The sequence below is a fragment of the Hemitrygon akajei genome, chromosome 14, assembly GCF_048418815.1.
Source record: "Hemitrygon akajei chromosome 14, sHemAka1.3, whole genome shotgun sequence".
Classification (NCBI taxonomy): Eukaryota; Metazoa; Chordata; class Chondrichthyes; order Myliobatiformes; family Dasyatidae; genus Hemitrygon; species Hemitrygon akajei.
Window position 1 is genome coordinate 65,786,336 of NC_133137.1, and position 23,325 is coordinate 65,809,660.

The window sequence follows — 23,325 nt, forward strand, 5'->3', positions numbered from 1 at the left end:
CATGCTGTACTCCTGCCTGTTGATGGAAATATCTATTAAGTCATTTAGAAGCAAATAACTGACAGGAACAAAGAAGGCAGCCATGGACGTGCTGTCATTGAGACCAATCATCAGAATGAGACAGATATCCTGAAATTGATTTTCATAAAATTAGGACTGGTAGCACGACTCTGAGCATTTTCAGCATCTCAGAAACTGATACTCTCCAAAGGCATTCAGCCACGACTGTCTCGGAATTGAAGAATGTATGGTTGGATTAGGAAAATGAGAAGCATTGATTCTGAGCATAGCATTCCTTTGGGGAAAAAATGCCTTTTCCAGAGGCATGGTCAGTCAAGATTTGTTAGAGTTCTCAATACCAATGTGTAGGGGAGAGGAACTCAAATAAACTCACAATGCAGCTGTGTGTGCATCTCTTCAGGCACAACACACAGAATCTTAAAGTCGATCGTTCATGCAGAATAAGACAAGAAACATACAAAAATCTGACCATATTATTTTTTCAGGGGTACATATTGTCATAGCTTTTGAGCATAGTTTAAGGAACACATGGAATTCTCATTTGAGAAATAAAAATATCCTTATGTTCCAGATATGACACTGGTGACAGAGACTGTACCGTCTCCAACTCCATCAGTTTCAAGTAAGTCAGAATTCTTCAGTATTTTGTCCTGAACGAAAATCCTCCAATGATCCTCTCATTGTTTTTATCAGAACCTTTTCGTTTCAGCATATGTGCATAAATCTTAATTCTACATTTGTCAAAGCTTGTACTTGAATGAGGATTGTATTTTCGGAAAGTTATGATTTGATATTCGAAATTGCTGTTACCTGGAGTAAAGAGTGTAAATTGTGTTCATGGAGAAATATAATGGCAACATTTGGTAAAGCGTTTGGCTTATACTTCTGTATTCAGTGGAAAGGCTGCACTTGTTGGACAGCAAAGATCACATTCTGCTCCTATTTAAGGGAAGTGTTATTTGGATCAAATCATTGCATTGCAGTGCATTTGTGAAAGTAATATTACAGATAAATGATTCCAATTGTCCAAAAGTATTGAAAGGCATCCTTCTGTGGTAGCCATAATGGATACCCTCAGTTATTGGTCCCTATTCCTAATTGTCATGCCTTCTCTGAAATGCAGCAACAAAACCAATTGTGGAAACAGGCAAAACTACACCAGTTCAAGTCAGCACACCATGTGAGTATACAGATTTCAAGAATTATTTCTGATTGGGTTAGCTAAGAGGAATGCGTTGGTATGATCTGATTCAGATTGAGGTAGTATTGTGGATGTTCTCTGTCATCCAGCAAACTTTTGCTGCTTGAGAGCCAAAAAAATTCTATAAGATCCAGTGTAGTTCTGCAAGATGGAAATATGGTTGTCAAGGTAGATGGACGATGTGAAAAAAATATAACTGCGCAGAGGTTGTCATTCAGCATTTTTTTTCAATGAGGATGAACAGATTCAGTGTAAGTCTGGAAAAAGTGGAAAAGGATAGTTGAAGGAGGAAAACTTTTATGGATGGAATTAGTCCCTGGAGAGTCTGACTGATTTCAGTCTGTTAGGAAATGATTTGTTTGCTTTTCGCAAGACATCAGCCATTTCATGCTCCACCATGCAGGTGACATCTTAATTTTACCACTTCTTTCAAGGAAAGATAATGAATATCTACCATTGCATGCTGTACTCCTGCCTGTTGATGGAAATATCTATTAAGTCATTTAGAAGCAAATAACTGACAGGAACAAAGAAGGCAGCCATGGACATGCTGTCATTGAGACCAATCATCAGAATGAGACAGATATCCTGAAATTGATTTTCATAAAATTAGGACTGGTAGCACAACTCTGAGCATTTTCAGCATCTCAGAAACTGATACTCTCCAAAGGCATTCAGCCACGACTGTCTCGGAATTGAAGAATGTATGGTTGGATTAGGAAAATGAGAAGCATTGATTCTGAGCATATCATTTCTTTGGGAAAAAAATGCCTTTTCCAGAGGCATGGTCAGTCAAGATACGACAGTCAAGATTTGTTAGAGTTCTCAATACCAATGTGTAGGGGAGATGAACTCAAATAAACTCACAATGCAGCTGTGTGTGCATCTCATCAGGCACAACACACAGAATCTTAAAGTCGATCTTTCATGCAGAATAAGACAAGAAACATACAAAAATCTGACCATATTATTTTCTCAGGAGTACAGAATGTCATAGCTTTTGAGCATCGTTTAAGGAACGCATGGAATTCTCATTTGTGAAATAAAAATATCCTTATGTTCCAGATATGACACTGGTGACAGAGACTGTACCGTCTCCAACTCCATCAGTTTCAAGTAAGTCAGAATTTTTCAGTATTTTGTCCTGAACGCAAATCCTCCAATGATCCTCTCATTGTATTTATACAGAACCTTTTCGTTTCAGCATATGTGCATGAATCTTAATCGGACATTTGTCAAAGCTTGTACTTGAATGAGGATTGTATTTCCGGAAAGTTATGATTTGATATTCAAAATTGCTGTTACCTGGACTAAAGAGTGTAAATTGTGTTCATGGAGAAATATAATGGCAACATTTGGTAAAGCGTTTGGCTTATACTTCTGTATTCAGTGGAAAGGCTGCTCCTGTTGGACAGCAAAGATCACAGTCTGCTCCTATATAAGAGAAATGCTATTTGGATGAAATCAATACATTGCAGTGCATTTGTGAAAGTAATATTACAGATAAATGATTCCAGTTGTCCAAAAGTATTGAAAGGCATCCTTCTGTGGAATGCTTAATGGAAACCTTCAGTTATTGGTCCCTAATCCTAATTGACTCGTCTTCTCTGAAATGCAGCAACAAAACCGATTGTGGAAACAGGCAAAACTACACCAGTACGAGTCAGCACACCCTGTGAGTATACTGATTTCCCGAATTTGGTCTAACTGGGATAGCTAAGTGGAGAGATCTGGTATGATGCGATTCAGATTGACGGAGTTTTGTGGATATTCTCTGTCATTTAGCAAACATTGGTTGCTTGGCAGTCAAAAATAATTCTACAAGATCCAGTGTAGTTCAGCAAGATGGAAATATGTTTGTCAATGCAGATGGCCGATGTGGAAGAAATATAACTGCGCAGATGTTGTCATTTAGAAATTTTATTCAATGAGGATGAACAGATTCAGTGTAAGTCTGGAAAAAGTGGAAAAGGATAGTTGAAGGAGGAAAACTTTTTTGAATGGAATTAGTCCCTGGAGAATCTGACTGATTTCAGTCTGTTAGGAAATGATTTGCTTGCTTGTCGCAAGACATTAGCCATTCCATGCTCCACCATGCAGGTGACATTTTAATTTTACCACTTCTTTCAAGGAAAGATAATGAATATCCACCATTGCATGCTGTACTCCTGCCTGTTGATGGAAATATCTATTAAGTCATTTAGAAGCAAATAACTGACAGGAACAAAGAAGGCAGCCATGGACGTGCTGTCATTGAGACCAATCATCAGAATGAGACAGATGTCCTGAAATTGATTTTCACAAAATTAGGACTGGTAGCACGACTCTGAGTGTTTTCAGTATCTCAGAAACTGATACTCTCCACAGACCTTCAGCCACTACTGTCTCGGAATTTAAGAAGGCCTGGTTGGATTAGGAAAATGAGAAGCATTGATTCTGAGCATAGCATTTCTTTGGGAAAAGAATGCCTTTTCCAGAGGCATGGTCAGTCAAGATACGACAGTCAAGATTTTGTAGAGTTCTCAATACCAATGTGTAGGGGAGATGAACTCAAATAAACTCACAATGCTGCTGTGTGTGCATCTCATCAGGCACAACACACAGAATCTTAAAGTCGATCTTTCATGCAGAATAAGACAAGAAACATACAAAAATCTGACCATATTATTTTTTCAGGAGTACATAATGTCATAGCTTTTGAGCGTAGTTTAAGGAACATATGGAATTCTCATTTGAGAAATAAAAATATCCTTATGTTCCAGATATGACACTGGTGACAGAGACTGTACCGTCTCCAACTCCATCAGTTTCAAGTAAGTCAGAATTCTTCAGTATTTTGTCCTGAACAAAAATCCTCCAATGATCCTCTCATTGTATTCATACAGAACCTTTTCGTTTCAGCATATGTGCATGAATCTTAATCGTACATTTGTCAAAGCTTGTACTTGAATGAGGATTGTATTTCCGGAAAGTTATGATTTGATATTCGAAATTGCTGTTACCTGGACTAATGAGTGTAAATTGTGGTCATGGAGAAATATAATGGCACAATTTGGTAAAGCGTTTGGCTTATACTTCTGTATTAAGTGGAAAGGCTGCTCTTGTTGGACAGCAAAGATTCCATTCTGCTCCTATTTAAGAGAAATGCTATTTGGATGAAATCAATACATTGCAGTGCATTTGTGAAAGTAATATTGCAGATAAATGATTCCAGATGTCAAAAAGTAGTAACACGCATCCTTCTGTGGAATGCTTAATGGAAACCTTCAGTTATTGGTCCCTATTCCTAATTGACACGTCTTCTCTGAAATGCAGCAACAAAACCAATTGTGGAAACAGGCAAAACTACCCCAGTACAAGTCAGCACACCCTGTGAGTATATTGATTTCCTGAATTTGTTCTGACTGGGATAGCTAAGAGGAGAGATCTGGTATGATGTGATTCAGATTGAGGGAGATTTGTGGATATTCTCTGTCATTTAGCAAACATTGGTTGCTTGACAGACAAAAAAAATTCTACAAGATCCAGTGTAGTTCAGCAAGATGGAAATATGTTTGTCAATGCAGATGGACGATGTGGAAGAAATATAACTGCACATAACGTGACATTTAGCAGTTTTATTCAATGAGGATGAACTGATTGAGTGTAAGTCTGGAGAAAGTGGAAAAGGTTGGTTGAAGGGCCCAACCTTTTTGGATGGAATTACTCCCTGGAGAGTCTGACTCATTTTCAGTTTGTTAGTAAAGCATTTGGTTGCTTTTCGCAAGACATTATCCATTCCATGCTGCATCATGCAGATGACAACTTAATTTTACTACTTGTTTCATGGAAAGATCATGACCATGCACCAGTGAATGAGGTACACATGTTCATTGATGGAAATATCTATTAAGTAATTCACAAGGAAATAACTCATAGCATCAAAGGATGCAGCCATGGACGTGCTGTCATTAAGACCACTCATCAGAATAGAGACAAATGTGATGAAAGTGATTTTCACCACATTAGGAATGCCGGCGTGAGTCTGAGTGTTTTCTGTCTCTCAGAAACTGATACGCTCCACAGACGTTCAGCCACTACTGTCTCGGAATTTTAGAATGTCTGGTTGGAATTAGGAAAAAGGGAAACATTGATTCAGGGCACAGCATTTCTTTGGGAAAAATGCCTTTTCAAGAAGCAAGATCAGTCAAGATATGACAGTCCAGATTTGGTAGAGTTCTCAATGCCCATGGGTAGGGGAGAGGAACTCAAATAAACTCACATTGTAGCAGTGTGTGCATCTCATCAAGCACAACACACAGAATCTTGAAGTCGATGTTTCCTGCAGCATAAGAAAAGAAACGTACAAAAAACTGACCATATTATTTTTTCAGGAGTACATAATGTCATGGCTTTTGAGCATAGTTTAAGGAACACATGGAATTGTCATTTGAGAAATACAAATATCCTTATGTTCCAGATATCACGAAGGTGACAGAGACTGTCCCGTCTCCAACACCATCAGTTACACGTAAGTCAGAATTATTCAGTACTTGGTCCTGAAAGAAATTCCACCCAATGATCCTCATGTTGTATGTATTTTTACTGAAGCCGTTAGTTGCAGCATGAGTACATGAATTTTAAACTTACATATGTCAATGCTTGTACTTGAATGAGGATTGTATTTCTGGAATGTCATGATTTGATGTTCAAAATTAGTGTTGGCTGGAGTATAGAGAGAGAGTTGTGGGCATCGAGCAATGCATTGGTAAGAGTTATTAACGTGTTCAGTTTATACTTAAGTATCCATTGTAGTTCAGCAACATGGAAATCTGTCTGTAATGGCGCATTTGCAGTTGGACGATGTTCACAAATTTAACTCTACAGAGAGTGTCATGGAACACTCCTGTTGAATATGACATGAAATAATGGAAATTAAGTTCAGAGGAGGTTTGAATAGTTGGATGAAGGAGCAAAACAATTTGCACTGTACTTGGACAATGGAGAATCTGACTCAATTTTGGTTAATTCTGTTAAGTAGTTCTTTACTTTGAGGCAGCATTATCCACTGTCTGTTACATTATTGAGATGACGATTTTATATTTTCACTTCCTTCATGGATGGATCATAAATATACACCAGATGTCCAGTGTATGAGGTACTCCTATTTATTAATGTAAATATCTAAACATCAATGGTTTGGCAGCAAATCAATACATCAAAGAACACAGGCATGTTTACGAGGTTCTGTTGACATTCAGTCCACCCATCAGAATGGGGAAAAATCATGATCAAATTGATTTTGACCTTCTAAAGATTGTTGGCATGAAACTGAGTATTTCTAGGATTTCAGAATACACTGTTCTTAGATTCTGAGCCACAGGAATCTCTAGATTCTTTACAGAGAATGGTGGAATAAATATAACAAACTGATATTGATTTAGAGCATAGTAGTTGTTTGGGCAAAATGCCTTTTTAAACAGGAAAGTTAGATGGCATTCACCAGACTGCTGCCAGCCGACAGGTTTGAGATGATTATTCAAACAAACTCTGATTAAACTCTGATTCATGTAAAGAAACTCTGATTCTTTACATGTGATGTAAAGAATAGCATCTCATAATGCACAACACATTGAACTTTGACATAGATGGCTGTAGTAGCATAAGACCAGAAACATACAAAAAAAGTGACCATTTTATTATATCAGGATGTACATAATTTCATGGCTACTTAGTGTAGTTTAAGGAAATACATGGAATTGAAATTTCCTTGGGTTCCAGATACCATAGGGACAATTAGAACAGAGGTAACAGAGTCTGTACCAACACTATCCCCATCAATGATCATAAATTCATAATTATTCAGAATTTAGCCTTGAAGGAAAATCCACCCAAAGGTTTATTTGTTGCAGTTGTACAGAGGTCATTATTTCTAGCACAACTGGATAAAACTACACTTAAATATGTTCATGCTTGTACTTTAATGAGGATTTCATTTTGGCAAAGTAATGTTTTCATGATCAAAATTGAGGTTGGTATGGAGCACAGAGAGTGAATTGTTGGAATGGATCAATGCATTGCTAATAATTAGTAAAATATTCTCTTTATATTTGTGCATTTCTTGTGAAAGCTGTTGTTACTCTCACCAGCATGGATATGTATTGCACTCTGATTTGAGGCAAATACCATTTAGAATCAGATGTATGTTGCAGATTTGTGAACCTAATATTAGACATAACTGATTTCAGTTGTCCAAAAGTTGGAAAACACATCTTTCCATGGTGACCATGCAATGTTTTACTGTAGTCATAAGGCACTCTCTCTACTTCTCATTCATAATTTGTCATAAGAGAACCTCTTTGCTTGTCCTTGTTTATAATTTGTCATGTTTTCTCTAAAATGAAGTGACAAAACTGTGGATGGAAACAGGCAGAACTACATCTGTTGAAGTTGCCACACCCTTTGAATATATTGATTTCAATGTATTCTTTTATGATTTCATAGTGAGCCTGATGTGAATTTGTGATTTGGATAGCAGACTGGAAGTATTTGGAATGATGTGATTTAGAATGAGGGAGAATTTTGGATTTTCTCAGTCAGCTGGCTATCTTTTGTTGCTTGAGATCCATCAAAATATGATGTTTCAGTCAGAGACCCTTCATCAGGACCCTTCATGAGCCCTGATTAAGGATTTTGGCCTGAAACATTGATTGTTTACTTTTTTCCCATCGATGCTACCTAGCCTGCTGACGTCCTCCAGTATTTTGTGTGTGTTGCTTGGATTTCCAGAATTTGCAGATTGTCTCTTGCTTGTGATTTATGCACCCTAACTCATCTGAAATCACCAAGCATCTCCTCTTCTATAATCTGTATACAGTCCATGACCTCACTATTCTTACATCACAGTCCTCTACTGTTTTTCTCCCAAGGAAATACAGATGCAAAAAAAAAATCATTTAAGATCTCCCCCATCCTTTTTGTCTTCATGCATAGATGGCCACACTGATCTTCAAGGGGCCCAATTTTGTCTCTTGCTATACTTTTGCTTGTACTCTAGCAATCTTAGTCTTTAGGAATCACTATCACCTTATTTCTCTTTTGCCTCCTGTGCTCCTCTAGCCCTCCTGATTTCTCTACAGGGTTGCCTTGCACTTCTGATACTGAAGTGCCTTATTTGATCCAATCTGTCTACACCTGATGCATGCTTCCTTTTTCTTTACCTGGGCCTCAATATCTCTCGATAATTAAAATTCCCTACTGTTAGCCCTGTATTTTATTCTAAGAGGAATATAAAGATATTGTTCTATCAAAATTTCACCAGTGAAGGCTTCCCACTTATTAAGTATCTCTTTGCGAGACAACCCATCCTGATGCATACCTACCAGATCCCTCCTGGTGCCATCAGAATTTGCCTTTCTTCAATTTAGAATCTTATTCATGAATATTCTTGCATTCTGACATGAATTTCTTTGAGTTTCAGCAATGAATTAGGGACAGTAACAACTGAAGTGACTGGGACCATGACAACTCCCATTACAGTCATTAGAATGAGAATCAGGTCTGTTATCACTGACATATGTCATGGAATTTGTTTTGTGGCAACAGTACAGTATTACTATACAAATTACATACTGTACATAACTTACTATAAGTTACATGCATAAATAAATAGTGCAAAGAGGAATAGTAAGGTAGTGACTTTGGACTATTCAGAAATCTGATGGCTAGTGGGAAGCAGCTGTTCCAAAAACATTAAGTGGGAGTTTTCAGGCTCCTCTATCATCTTTCTGATGGTAGTAATGTGAAGTGGCCCTGACCAGATGGCACTTTGCACTTTTATTAACAAATATGAGGGTAAATTTTACTTTAGCATTCACAATACTTGTCTGCTGCAATGTAAACACATTGATCTAGTTTTCCTTTATGCGAAATCAAAAATGATCTTGATCATTTTTGGGAATATGTTGTATTTTATTGAACAATTTATGCTTCCTGATATCTTCTAGGCACCATTGGGCGAACAACAACTGTACTGACAGGAACCACTACACCTACTCACACTACTATTAGCAGTAAGTCTCAGTTGTGTATAAGTTAACCAACTGCAAAGACAACTAGTGAATCTGTTGATACCTGGACCGCAATTTCTTTATTCATTGCTTAAATATTGAAACTTGTGTGTCAGGCATTCCTTCTATAACATTTTCACTTTGTCAAGGATGCTGTTGATTAAATTGTTGTTTTCTAGTTTTAAAATGATATTGTTTTATGACACAAAAGTATTACTTGATGGCACACAGCAATGCTGTGATTCGAAACTGTAAAACCTTCATTCAGTTCTTGTGCATTAATTGCATGTACTTGTCTATCATCTTTGTTTTTCAAATTTGCAACTGATGAATGTTTTGTTGGAACTAAAATAAGGTTGAGGAGCTTGCTGCCATTCTTTCAAAAATATGCCATGTTAAATTATAGTTCTAAGTTAAGGTTCATACTATTCTATCATTTGAAGCCATTGTTCTATGTACCTTTATGTTTTTTTTTAAATCACCTGTCTTTCAAATGGTAAATTTAGGCAGTTTTTGGCATCATTCTGGAAATTAGTCATCTCCCTTGCATTCAGCGAATTTCAAATAAGCTAATTGCAGGGCTGCACTTGTACAGCAGAAATTATGAAACAGTGTTTGTAATTTCATTTCTGCTTTGCTGATACTGATTTATTTTTAAAAATAACTTGGCCCATTCATTGTTTGAAAAATACACTGCAGCAATTATCTGCAAGAGTTCTTGTTGAATTTCTAGGTTACATTTGAGGGATGATAGTGGTTACATGGGCAACTGACTTTGAAACCCAATTACACAGAAAATGTCTGAAGCAGAATAATTGCATTGCATGAAAAAATGTAAAACTACAGGTGCTAACAATAAATCAACTCATTTCACGTAGAACAACAGAAAACTGTATTTGTTGATGCAATTTGTTATTAATGCATACCTCATCTGTTTGGTAGTTCTCTGCAAATTATTTAAATTCCTCCTGAATATTTGTACTGCCCCTCCTTTCTAAAGTCAATAACCAGTTCCTTTGTTGTAGAAACATAGAAAACTTCCAGGCCCTTCAGCGCACAATGCTGTGCCGAACATGTACTTACTTTAGAAATTACCTAGGGTTGCCCTTAGCCCTCTACTTTTCTAAGCTCCATGAGGGAATTGAGGGAAATGTTTTTGTCATAACACGATATGACTAAGCTCTCTATCTTCTTCCTGTATTCCAACTCATTATTATTTGAAATGAGAGCCCTTACAGTGGTATCATCTGCAAACTTGTAGGTGGAGTTAAAGCAGAATCTGGACACATGGTCATCAGCGTTTCAGGAGTAGAGATGGGGGCTGAGGATCCAACCCTGTGGAGCACCAGTGTTCAAAATAATCATTGGGGGGGGGGGGTGTTGTTGTTGACTATCCTTATTGATCGAAATTGCTTAAAATTCTTAGCTTGGTGTTCCTTCTTAAATTGTCACTTAGATCTTTTAGCAATATTGTGCTAGCAAAATTAGAAAATTTCTATCTTCACTACATTAATGTGTATTCATTTATTCTTAAGGCACAACATATTCAAGATTTTTAAGTACAGTACCTGAAACTACAGCACCTCCATGTGTGGTATGTCAACATGTTTACACTATTCATTTAAGACATTCTGCATAAATCAATTAAAAAATATTCTAAATGCAAGGCTCTCATGTAAAATATTCTTGCTCTACTTCTATCAAATATGTTTTCTTTCTTCGTAACCTGGATAATACCATTCACACATCACAAAAATACTAGGAAGATGTTTCTTCTTTTTGTCAGGGCTTTGAAAAAAAAACTTGGACTACCTCATTTGGATGGCATTCTAATACTAAAATCTTGTCTCAGTTCATTGCTAAAATTGTATTCAAGATCTTAATTTCTGGACCACTTCTATTCTTTTGATAATTAATATGAAACTTTTGGGGTCTCTATCCCCAAATGCTCACTCATAGATACTTATTTGACTTCATGCCATCAATGAGGTCCAGTTGTTTCCTTTCTTTTGGCTCAAAAGCACAAAAATAAAAAATTCTGACGTTAGTGAGATATATGAGATTCATGGTGACTTGGTTGTTTGTATTCTAAATTTAATTGTCAATGAAAAATTGACAAAAGAAGGTAGTGGTTGATGGGACTTTATCTGGCTGGAGGTCTGAGACCAGTAGTGTTCTGCAGGGATTGGTATTGAGACCTCTACTGTTAGTGATATGTTGATATAAATTACTTGGGTAAAACTTAGATGGGTGGGTTAGTAAGTTTGCCGACAATACAAAGATTGGTGGTGGTGTGTATCATGTTGAAGATTGTTTAGAGATATAGCAGGATATAGATCAAATGCAGATAAGGGCAGAGAAATGGCAGTTGGAGTTTAATCTGGTTAAGCAGATCAAATGTAAAGGGATAAAAGTTAATGGCTGGACCTTCAACAATGTTGACATACAGAGAGATCTTGTGGTCCATGAAAGTGGCTGCACAGATTGACAGAGAGACTAAGAAGGCATCTGGCAGCCTTACCTTTATTTGTTAATACACTGGTTTTAAGAATCATAAAGTTATGTGCAAGTTTACAAAACTCTGATTAAGCTGAATCTGGACTACTGCATTCAATTCTGATTGCCCATCATAGGAAGGATGTGGAGGCTTTGTAGGATGCCGAAGATGTTTATCAACCTGTTGTTTACATTCGGGTACATAAGCTATAAAGTGAGGCTGGACAAAGTTGGGTTGTTTTCTGTGGAGCGGCCTGATATAAATTGATATTATTACCAGAGGCACAGAGACACAATTGTTATTTTTCACAGGGTTTGAATTTCTAATAGAAGGCATGCATTTAAGGTGTAGGGGATAAGTTCAATAGATCTGCAGAGGAAGTCTTATTTCATAGAAATTGTAATGCATCTGGAATGCATCATCAAGGTTGGTAGTGGAGGCAAATATAAATATAGTGGAGGCATTTCAGAGGCCTTTAGAGAGACACATGAATGTATGGAGAATAGAAGAATATAGGCACTGTAGATAGATGGGTTTAGTTTAGTTTGACACTGTGTGCCAAAGAGCCAGTTCTTGTGTTGCTCTGTTTTATATTCTATATAAGTGTTGTACAGGGACAACTTGGATAGGGGTACCGACACATCCAGGGAATAAACAATTAGTCCCACAGGATTTTGTCTGGTCATGTAGTCTGCTACTTAAAACACTCTTAGTGATGTGATTCTTGATGTCAAGTTAATTGAATTCAATTAACTTAAGTCTGACCTCTGTGATGATGTGAACTTAATGGAAAGTCTGAGATGAATCTTTTACATGGCACTTTCAGAAGAAATTAATTTCAAATGCAGCATCAGTCTTGTCGTTAGCATCCAGTTACTGTTATTCACCATATTCATGATGAGACATGCCAGGACTGTAGAGCTCTGAATGAGTTACTTTCATGTAGGATTCTTTATTTCTGTGTTATTAGATAATATTTTGCTTGCATTGCATGAATCATTCATTTATGTTGTGTTGTATGACATGGGCGTTCATGGTCTTTCTACAACTGTGGGCAGTCATGGTGGGTTACCATCGCCTTCTTCTGGGCAGTGTGTTTACAGGATGGGTGATCCCAGCCATTATTAATACTCTTCAAAGATTGTCTGCCTGGAGTCACTGGTCACATGACCAGGACTTGTGATATACAACAGCTGATCATCCACCATCTGCTCCCATGGCTTTAAGTGACCCTGCTTAGGGGGCTAAGCAGGTGCTACTCCTTGCTACAGAATAAGGCAAGAGGAGGGAAGGAGCATCTTACACCTCCCTCGGTAGAAGTGTATCTCCACCCCGCCATGTATATCCAATGCAACTGTTTCACGTTGATACTGCCTCTTCAACACTTCTCAATGATTAAGAGTTGGACTTCTGGTTTGATAGTACTGATACATTGAGAAATATGCCTGAAATGAGGCTATAGATTATGGTGAATAAAGTCCAGCTGCCACTAATGCCTCACACCACCTTGAGCCCATTTTTGAGATGTTTTATTTTTCACTATCATTCCCATTTAGCACAGTGTTTGTGCATCATGTACCCTAAGTTTAATGGCATTGCAGGCATTTCTATCAATAGTCATGAACTGCATTTGCACAATTAGATTGGCAAGGTTCAGGACAAAGTGTTTTTTTCCTTCATGCTGTTTCCATCACCATCTGCCACAGGCCTGGACAGCTAACTACTTTGTAAAATCTAGCCCATCATCTGTATGATCATTATTTTGCGTCTCAAATGTGAAGTTCAACATTGTGTTTTGATTTAAAATGCTGACGTTTCAAAAATTTTATTTTTCATCTCTAGGAGGGACCAGATCCCAATAACACTTGTATTTATTACACCTGTCAAAAGAATATACCAGTGATTCATGAAACAACATGCACCAAAAAAGAGAACTGTTCTGAGGTTTGTACTGCATTGATGGAACAGAATTTGAGTCAAGGTTGTTGGCAACTTGGTGTAAAATCAAGAATTATATATGAAACAAATCATTAAACATAACTTCTTAGAGGTATTGATTCTGTCCACTGGACACCATAATTTTATCCTGCTACCATACAGTTCAGTTACATTTACTTCTGTATCCATAAATCCCTCTTAATGTAATTATTTATGTATTTTAAAACAAAAAGATGATTTTTTCTGAACAGAAGAGCCATTTGATCTGCTCTTGTCATCCAGGCTTTATACCGGAGTCTGAAAGTTAATTTCTGTCCTTGAATCTTTCTACATCACATATATTTCTCTGTATTTTCAACATTCATTTCAATTATTATCTCTGCTTCAAACATCTCCTGAGTTAAAGCATTTTAGAGTTTTTGCAGAAGAACTTCTTCCAAACCTCGTTTTATGATATACTTTTAAATGATGGTTCCTTACCCATTTGGAATTTTAAAGTCTCTGTCAAATAAATCTGTATCCTGCCCATCTCTAGTGTTAATAGTCCTTACAATTCAATGCTTCCTTCAAAAAGCAGCTTCCTGGATAATGTGGCAAATGTTCAGGGGATATTTAAATAAGAACATAAGAAATAGGAGCAGGAGTAGGCCATCTGGCCCATCGAGCCTGCCCCGCCATTCATTAAGTTCATGACTGATCTGTCCGTAAACTCAGCTCCATCTACCTGCCTTTCCCCCATAACCCTTAATTCCCTTACTAAGTAAAAATCTAACTGTTTCTTAAATATATTTAGTGAAGAAGCCTTAACTGCTTCCCTGGGCAGGGAATTCCACAGATTCACCACTCTCTGGGAAAAACAGTTTCTCCTCATCTCCGTCCTAAATCTTCTCCACTGAATCACGAGGCAATGTCCCCTAGTTCTAGTCTCACCTACCAATGGAAACAACTTTTCTATTTCTATCTTATCTATCCCTTTCAAAATTTTGTATGTTTCTATAAGATTCCCTCTCATTCTTCTGAACTCCCGTGAGTATAGTCCCAGGTGACTCAATCTCTCCTCATAGGTTAACCCCTTCATCCATGGAATCAACCTGGTGAACCTCCTCTGCACTGCTTCCAAAGCCAGTATATCCTTCCTTAAGTATGGAGAACAGAACTACACACAGTACTCCAGGTGCAGCCTCACCAGTGCCCTGTATAGTTGCATCATGACCTCCCTGATCTTGAATTCAATCCCTCTAGCAATGAAGGCCAACATTCTGTTTGCCTTCTTAATAACCTGTTGTAACTGCGAGCCAACTTTTTGCGATTCATGCACAAGTACTCCCAAGTCCCTCTGCACAACAGCATGCTGCAATCTTTCACTATTTAAATAATAATCTGCTCTTCTATTATTCCTTCCAAAGTGGATGATCTCACATTTAGCCATGTAGTATTCCATCTGCCAGACCTTGGCCCATTCACTTAACCTATCTATATCCCTCTGCATACTCTCCACATCTTCTGTACAATTTGCTTTTCCACTCAGTTTAGTGTCATCAGCAAATTTTGCTTCGCTACACTCAGTCCCCTCTTCCAGATCATTAATGTAAATGGTAAACAGCTGTGGACCCAGCACCAGCCCCTGTGGCACCCCACTCACCACTGACTGCCAACCAGAGAAACACCCATTTATACCAACTCTCTGCCTTCTATTGGTTAACCAATCCACTATCCATGCCAATACTCTTCCTCCAACTCCATGCATCCATTACTTGTTTATAAGTCTTCTGTGCGGCACCTTATCGAACACCTTCTGGAAATCCAAGTATATGACATCCACCTGTTCCCCTCTATCCACTGCACTCATTACATCCTCAAAGAACTCCAGTAAGTTTGTCAAACAGGACCTGATCTTTCTGAATCCATGCTGTGTCTGTCTAATGGAACCACTCCTTTCTAAGTGTTTCGCTATTTCTTCCTTAATGACAGCTTCAAGCATTTTCCTGACTACAGATGTTAAGCTAACTGGCCTATAGTTGCCCATCTTTTGCCTACATCCTTTTTTTAAAAAGTGGTCTTCCAATCCGCCGAGACCTGCCCAGAGTCTAGAGAGTTTTGATAAATGATTACCAACGCATCTACTATAACCTCTGCCAATTGCTTCAGCACCCTGGGATGCATCCCATCCGGACCAGGGGACTTATACTACCTTCAGGCCCTCTAGTTTGCTCATCACTACCTCTTTAGTGACAGTGATTTTAATCGAGGTCCTCACCTCCCATTTCGTCCATAACATCCTTCTTTGACATAATAGACGTGTCCTCCACCATGAAGACTGACACAAAATAGTCGCTCAATGCCTCAGCCATTTCCTTATCACCCAATATCAATTTCCCCTTATTGTCTTCCAACGGACCTATGTTGATTTTAGCCACACTCTTCTGCTTTATATATTTATAAAAACTTTTGCTATCTGTTTTTATATTTTGTGCTAATTTACTTTCATACTCTATCTTCCCTTATTTCTTGTTTAGTTGTTCTCTGTTGCTTTTTAAAAGTTTTCTCAATCCTCCAGTCTCCAACTACTCTTTGTGACTTTGTACACGAGCTTTTACTTTGATACTATCTTTATTTCCTTAGTTATCCATGGCTGGCTGTCCCCAGACTTACTGTCCTTACTTTTGACTGGAATATACTTTTGTTGAGCACTGTGAGAAATCTCTTTGAAAGTATTCCACTGTTCCTCAACTGTCCTATCAAATAGCCTGTGCTCCCAATCCACATTAGCCAACTCCTCCCTCATCCCATTGCAGTCTCCCTTGTTCAAACATAATACACTAGTTTTAGATCTAACTATTTCATCTTCCATCTGAATCCGAAATTCAATCATACTATGATCACTTTTTCCAAGAAGATCCCTTACGAAAGGTTCAGAAAACTAGGTAATAATAGAGATATAGAAGACTATAAGGCTAGCAGGAAGGAGCTTAGGAATGAAATTAGGAGAGCCAGAAGAGGCCATGAGAAGATTGTTAATCTTACCTGTCTTAGTGCACAGGACTACATCTAAGATAGTATTTTCCCTTGTAGGTTCACTAACATGCCGCTCAAGAAAGCCATCACAGATGCTTTCTATGAAGTCCTCCTCAAGACTTCCTTGACCAACCTGATTCACCCAATCTATGTGGAAGTTAAAATCCCCCATGACAACTGCTGTTCTGTTCTTACAAGCCTTAGTTATTTCTTGGTTAATTGCCTCTACTAATGCAATATTTTTATTAGGTGGCCTATAGACATCACCCACCAGTGATTTTTTCCCTTTGCTATTCTTAATCTCTACCCAGAAGGACTCAACATTCTGCTCTATAGATCTTATATTGTCTCTCACAATCACCCTGCTCTCATCCCTAATCAAGAGCGCCACTCCACCTCCTCTGCCTTCCTGCCTACCTTTCTGTATTACCTGACCATCATCGTCATCATCATGTGCCATACTCTGCCAGAGCCTCGGCGACCACTTTCTTCCACTGCAATCTGTCGGCAGTCAAACCTCGTGCATCTCTGGTGATGAGGCTGGTCCACTTCTCAATGTTGTCGATCCAGGATGTCCTCTGTCTGCCTGATACGCTTGGATATTTAATTACCTGTCATCTTCACCTTGCAACCAAGTTTCTGTAATGGCCAGTAAATCATATGCCTTGGTACTGATCCGTGCCACAAGTTCACTAACATTGTTTCTAATACTACAGGCATTTAGATAAAGTGCCCTTATACTCATTGTCCTTTTAGAATCTACTGACCTATGCGATTTTTTGTGTGGGGGTCTGCGTAGATACGTTCCAATGAGACAGGGAAAGAATGATAGGGTACAGGAACCGTGGTGTACAAAGGCTGTTGTAAATCTAGTCAAGAAGAAAAGAAGAGCTTACGAAAGGTTCAGAAAACTAGGTAATGACAGAGATATAGAAGACTATAAGGCTAGCAGGAAGGAGCTTAAGAATGAAATTAGGAGAGCCAGAAGGGGCCATGAGAAGGCCTTGGTGGACAGGATTAAGGAAAACCCCAAGGCATTCTACAAGTATGTGAAGAGCAAGAGGATAAGACATGAGAGAATAGGATCAATCAAGTGTGACAGTGGAAAAGTGTGTATGGAACCAGAGGAGATGGCAGAGGTACTTAATGAATACTTTGCTTCAGAATTCACTACAGAAAAGGATCTTGGCAGTTGTAGGGATGACTTGCAGTGGACTAAAAAGCTTGAGCATGTAGATATTAAGGAAGAGGATGTGCTGGAGCTTTTGGAAAGCATCAAGTTGGATAAATCACCGGGACCAGATGGGATGTACACCACGCTGCTGTGGGAAGTGAGGGAGGAGATTGCTGAGTCTCTGGCGATGACCTTTGCATCATCAATGAGGACGGGAGAGGTTCCGGAGATTTGGAGAGTTAGATGTAGCATATATGGATTTTAGCAAGGCATTTGATAAGGTACTCCATGCAAGGCTTATTAAGAATTAAGGAGGCATGGGATCCAAGGGGACATTGCTTTGTGGATCCAGAACTGGCTTGCCCACAGAAGGCAAAGAGTGGTTGTAGATGGGTCATATTCTGTATGGAGGTCGGTGACTAGTGGTGTGCCTCAGGGATCTGTTCTGGGACCTCTACTCTTTGTGATTTTTATAAATGACCTGGATGAGGAAGTGGAGGGATGAGTTAGTAAATTTGCTGATGACACAAAGGTTGGAGTGCTATGGATAGTGTGGAGGGCTGTCAGAGGTTACAGCAGGACATTGATAAGATGCAAAACTGGGCTGAGAAGTGGCAGAAGGGGTTCAACCCAGGTAAGTGTGAGGCGCTTAGAAAAATAGAGGGCTCTGGGTAAGCCTAGGTAGTTCTAAGGTAAGGACATGTTCAGCACAGCTTTGTGGGCTGAAAGACCTGTATTGTGCTGTAGGTTTTCTATATTTCTATGTTTTATGTTTCTAATTCACCCATTCACAACACATCTAAATGTGTATTCCACCTATTGGAACATAGACTCACAAGTCATCTGTTCAGCCCCATGAACTTGTTTGCACATTTAGTCATATTATTGATCAAATGCCATATTCAGCTTTGGTGTTCCAACATTTTGGATTAAGTCCAACAAAACCTTCTGTTCTGTTTTGTATGATAGCATGCTTTCTGGAATTTTACATGAGCAAATCAACTCTAATTTTAAGACTATTCTTCAAGGTTCAGTGAGGGGTCACTCAAACCCATTCTTGAAATCATTTGCATGATTGAATTATATCTTATCTTTAATATTAAATTTCTAGGATAATGTAAAGCTAGGCTTTGTAAACTATTCTTAATATTTAATCATTTTTTACCATCTGAATCATTCTGATAAGTTGGTACACACCCTATCAAGGTTATTATCCCCTTCCTGAGATCGAGACTGGAGAACTGAACGAGATGTTCCAAGGAAAATCTTGCCAGAACTCCAACACAACTCACACTCATTGTATTCAAGTTCTTTATGTGAAGATCAACATTCCATTGTCTTTAATTTTTTTTTACCACTTTCTTGAAGCTGTTTCTCTTTTTGGTCCTTTAAATCCCCTTGCTCATTCAAACCTCAGAGCAAGTACCTACAGAGAGAACTCTTAAGATTAAGACTGCAGATAATGGAACCTGGCAAGAGTGAAAAACAGATGAAAGGTCTCGGCCCAAAATGTCAACTATATTCTTTTCCATAGATGCTGCTTGGCCTGCTGAGTTCCTCCAGCATTTTGTATGTGTTACTAGAAGAACTCTGTGGGTCAAACAGATCTGTGTAAGTTGACATTTCAAATTAGTGTAGTACTTGTAGTCAGCATAGGGAGCTCCTCAGGGGAGAATCTTGCCTGACAAATCTACTGGAATTCTTTGAAAAAACAACAGGCAGGATAGACAAGGAAAATTGGTTGATGCTGTGTACTTGTATTTTCAGAAAGCTTTTGACAAGGTGCCACGCATGAGGCAGCTTAACAAGCTAGAGCCCATAGTATTACAGGAAAGATTCTAGAATAGGTAACACTGTGGTTGATTGGCAGGAGGCAGAGTGGGAATAAAGAGAGCCTTTTCTGGTTTACTGCTGGTGACTAGTGGCGTTCCACAGCGGTCTATGTTGGGACTGATTCTTTTTACATTATATTTCAATGATTTGGGTGACAGAATTCAGGCTTTATTACAAATTTTGCACACAATATAAAGATAGCTGGAGGGACAGGTCATTTTGAGGAAGTAGAGAGGCTACAGAGGGACTTCGACAGGTTAGGAGAATGGGCAAACGACTGGCAGATGGAATACAGTGTCAGGAAGCATATGGTCATGCACTTTAGTAGAAGAGATTATTTTCTAAATGGAGAGAAAATACACAAAAACTGAGGCACAAGCAGACTTGGGAGTCCTTGTGCAGGATTCCCTGAAGGTTAATTTGCAGGTTCAAGAGGATTATCATAAAAGAGTAAGGATGTAATGTTGAGACTTTATAAAGCATTGGTGAGGCCCAAGTTGGAGTATTGTGAGCAGTTTTGGGCCCCTTATCTTAGAATTGATGTGGTGAAACTGGAGAGGGTTTAAACTATGTTCACAAAAATGATTTCAGGATTGAATGGCTTGTCATGTGAAGAGTGTTTGATGGCTCTAGGCCTGTATTCACTAGAATTCAGAAGAATGAGAGGTGACCTCATTGAAACCTATCGAATGATGAAAGCTCTAGGATAGAGTGCCTATGGAGAGGATGTTTCCTCTGGTAGGAGAGTCTAAGACCAAAGGACAGAGTCTCAGAATAGAGGGGTGTCCTTATAGAATGGAGAAGAGGAGAAATTTCTTCAAGCAGAATGTGGTGAATCGGTGGAATTCTTTGCCACAACAGCTGTGGAGTCCAAGTATTTATGTACATTTAAGGCAGGGATTGATAAAGTATTGATTGGTCAGGGCATGAAGGGATATGGGGGGGGGGCGCGGGGGGAAGGCAGGAGATCGGGGCTGAGAGGAAAATTGGATCAGCTATAATGAAATGGCAAAGCAGATTCAATGGACCAAATGGCCTAATCCTACTCCTATATCTTATGGTCTTACGGATGCTGGTTTGACCCATGGAGTTCTTTCAGCATTTATTAACCTGGAGAACCGTGTCTGCTTTTCTGGGTCCAAAGTGATATCATCACTCCTTCCCATATTGAACTCCACCATGGCTACTCACTTCATCTATTCGTGACCCTTTGCAACTGTATGTTGGCATTAATTACCATGGCAACATTGTAATTTACAATTAGCAAACTGGTGTACAACTGATAGTTTCTCTGGTATGAAACTGTTCTATATTTAACACAAGGTGTTTATAAACAATGAAAAGCTAAGACTCTTAATCCATGATAGAATAGCAAATCAGACTCAAAACGCTGAATGTAATATTTCTCCTCCTACATCTTATGGTCTTATGGCACCTTAACACTCTGAGCATTCTTGCCCTATTTGTCTTCCCAATGGAACAATTTTTTATTCAAGACAATTTTCTCCTTTATATTTACCAACAGATTCCTAGATGGAAGCATGTAAAATAGCTTTTAAATCCACATAAATAATATTCATTGGTGTTCTCTCTAAAACACAGCATTTGTCTCTTCAGGAACCTTTTTTTGTTTGTTAGAAATTACTTTTTACAGATTTTCACAGCAACACATTCCTCTCCCCCCCCCCCCCCCCAAAGCTCAATCTTTCTGTCCCTGGAAAATGATTCCCATAAAACCCTTACAACCCAAGTTTGACTAATAGGCCGGTAATTTCCCAGTTTATGTATTGTACCCAAAGATGATAAAATTTTATCAACAGCTTTACAATTCAAGGAGCAGTTAGAATGAAAATGTTTTAGATCGTAAAGAATACATAGCAAATTATTTATTATTTTACTTTGTCTATATCCTTCGATATATACAGAGGAATGCCCATTATTTTCAACAGCATCATTTCATTAAACAAATTGAATCTAGCTAGTTATTTTCCCTATTTCTTTTAGGTTTTCTTTGTGTAGTTTACACTCAATGTTATTTGAATAGAGCAGTTTAAAGTAATTACTTACTTTTCCTTAGTTTAGTCTTCCAGTTACAATATTGTCAGTACCTATTGTGAAAGGAACCAACCATTTTCTTCTCCAAAAATCTTTGCTAACATCACCTAATATCCATTCCAGGCTTTCTTCCCTAAATTTTTACTGCAGTTCTTATCACTTCTTTATATTTACTTGGTATACATGATATCCTTTCCCCAATCTAGGAGATCTTCCTTTTTGTCCGCCTTATTTTTTTTTAAGATTAATCCTCTCTGATTGCCCTGCTTCACCACTCTGACCTAACACACAATGGTCCCTCTGTCTTTCCATCACTCTCCCCAATGAGTATACCATTTATTTTAATTAATTTCTATTTTTGTAAACTTAATTTTCTTTTTTTAACAAGCCCATTGAAAGACATCTAAAAACTTTTAAATTTTCTTGTACATGGTGCTCCTATTATTTCTATGTATAAATTTGTTGTTATGTCTAGCTTGCATTTATGGACTGTTACTCTTAATTAATCTGATTATTTACAAAGGCTTATTAATCAAATTTATTCTTGGATCAAGTACAATTAACATTAAACAAAATAGTCTTGATAATCTTTATTGATTAAATGATTAATCAAAGATTATTTTCACTCCAGTGTCCCAAATTTCTGTTTCCTTGCTGATTTCTTTTGATAATTAAATTATTAATAGCACGTGTCTGAAATTTTATCATGCTGTGTTTCCTTAATTGTTTTTCAGAAACAATTATTTTAAAATTGTTTCATATCTTTCTCTAAAAGAACTTAAGAACTGGGAAGTATTTGTTTAAAGTTATTCAGGTCTTAATGCTCAATATACTGTATATAATGCTTTCATCATACCGGAGGAATCATGCATTTCTTTAATTATTTTTTGCTTTACATGGTTATAAAAGGACAGTATAAAATGATTTAACTTTAGCTTTTCGCCTTTCAATACACTTCCCATTAATGGTCCTATTGACATTTTCTTATTTATGCCTTGTTTATCTTCGATTGTTTCCATTTTAACCTTATTGTACACCAGCATTTTGCATTCAAGTTTAGATTTTGTCTCTGTCTCTAGCATTTTATCTGCTTATTTTGAACAAATGTATGAAAAAATTTGAATATTTTTGAAATCGATAAATCCAAAAATTGAGCTTATTGTAATATATGAAGTTACAGATGGATATCTGATGCTGGAGACATGCAGATGGCATGTTTTGTCATTCTAGAATTATTAGCTGTACAGGCAGGGTAAGTAATGGATGATCACCCAGTGGAATGGTAGGTGCAAGCAGGTAGTGCAGGAGCCCTTGTGGCCAATCCATCTCAGATTTACCACTTTGAATACACTCCAAAGGAGGGGATGGTTTTGAGCAGAAAGGAGGAGCAGCCATGTCTGTGCCACTATGGTTGGTTCTGTTGCACAGAAATGGGGGAAAAGGCTAATAAAGCTGTAGTGATAGGGAATTCATTTGTAAGAGGAGCAAGCAGACAATTCTGTGGCTGCAAACAAGATACTCACATTGTATGTTTCCTCTCTGG

The 23,325-nt window shown here is 38.0% G+C and overlaps 1 protein-coding gene and 1 long non-coding RNA gene across 2 annotated transcripts in view; one reads left to right on the plus strand and one right to left on the minus strand.

Moving 5' to 3' along the window:
• LOC140738650 (uncharacterized) overlaps window positions 1-23,325 on the minus strand; it is a 356,993-nt gene that overhangs the window by 282,718 nt on the left and 50,950 nt on the right. The window lies entirely within an intron of this gene.
• Window positions 2,290-23,325, plus strand: part of LOC140738909 (apomucin-like) — a 30,031-nt gene continuing 8,995 nt past the window's right edge. The window contains exons 1-6 of the mRNA XM_073066924.1: window positions 2,290-2,338; window positions 4,538-4,594; window positions 5,682-5,732; window positions 9,208-9,273; window positions 10,806-10,864; window positions 13,610-13,711. Of these exons, the coding sequence (XP_072923025.1) occupies window positions 2,290-2,338; window positions 4,538-4,594; window positions 5,682-5,732; window positions 9,208-9,273; window positions 10,806-10,864; window positions 13,610-13,711 (384 nt within the window). The remainder of the gene's footprint in view (window positions 2,339-4,537; window positions 4,595-5,681; window positions 5,733-9,207; window positions 9,274-10,805; window positions 10,865-13,609; window positions 13,712-23,325) is intronic.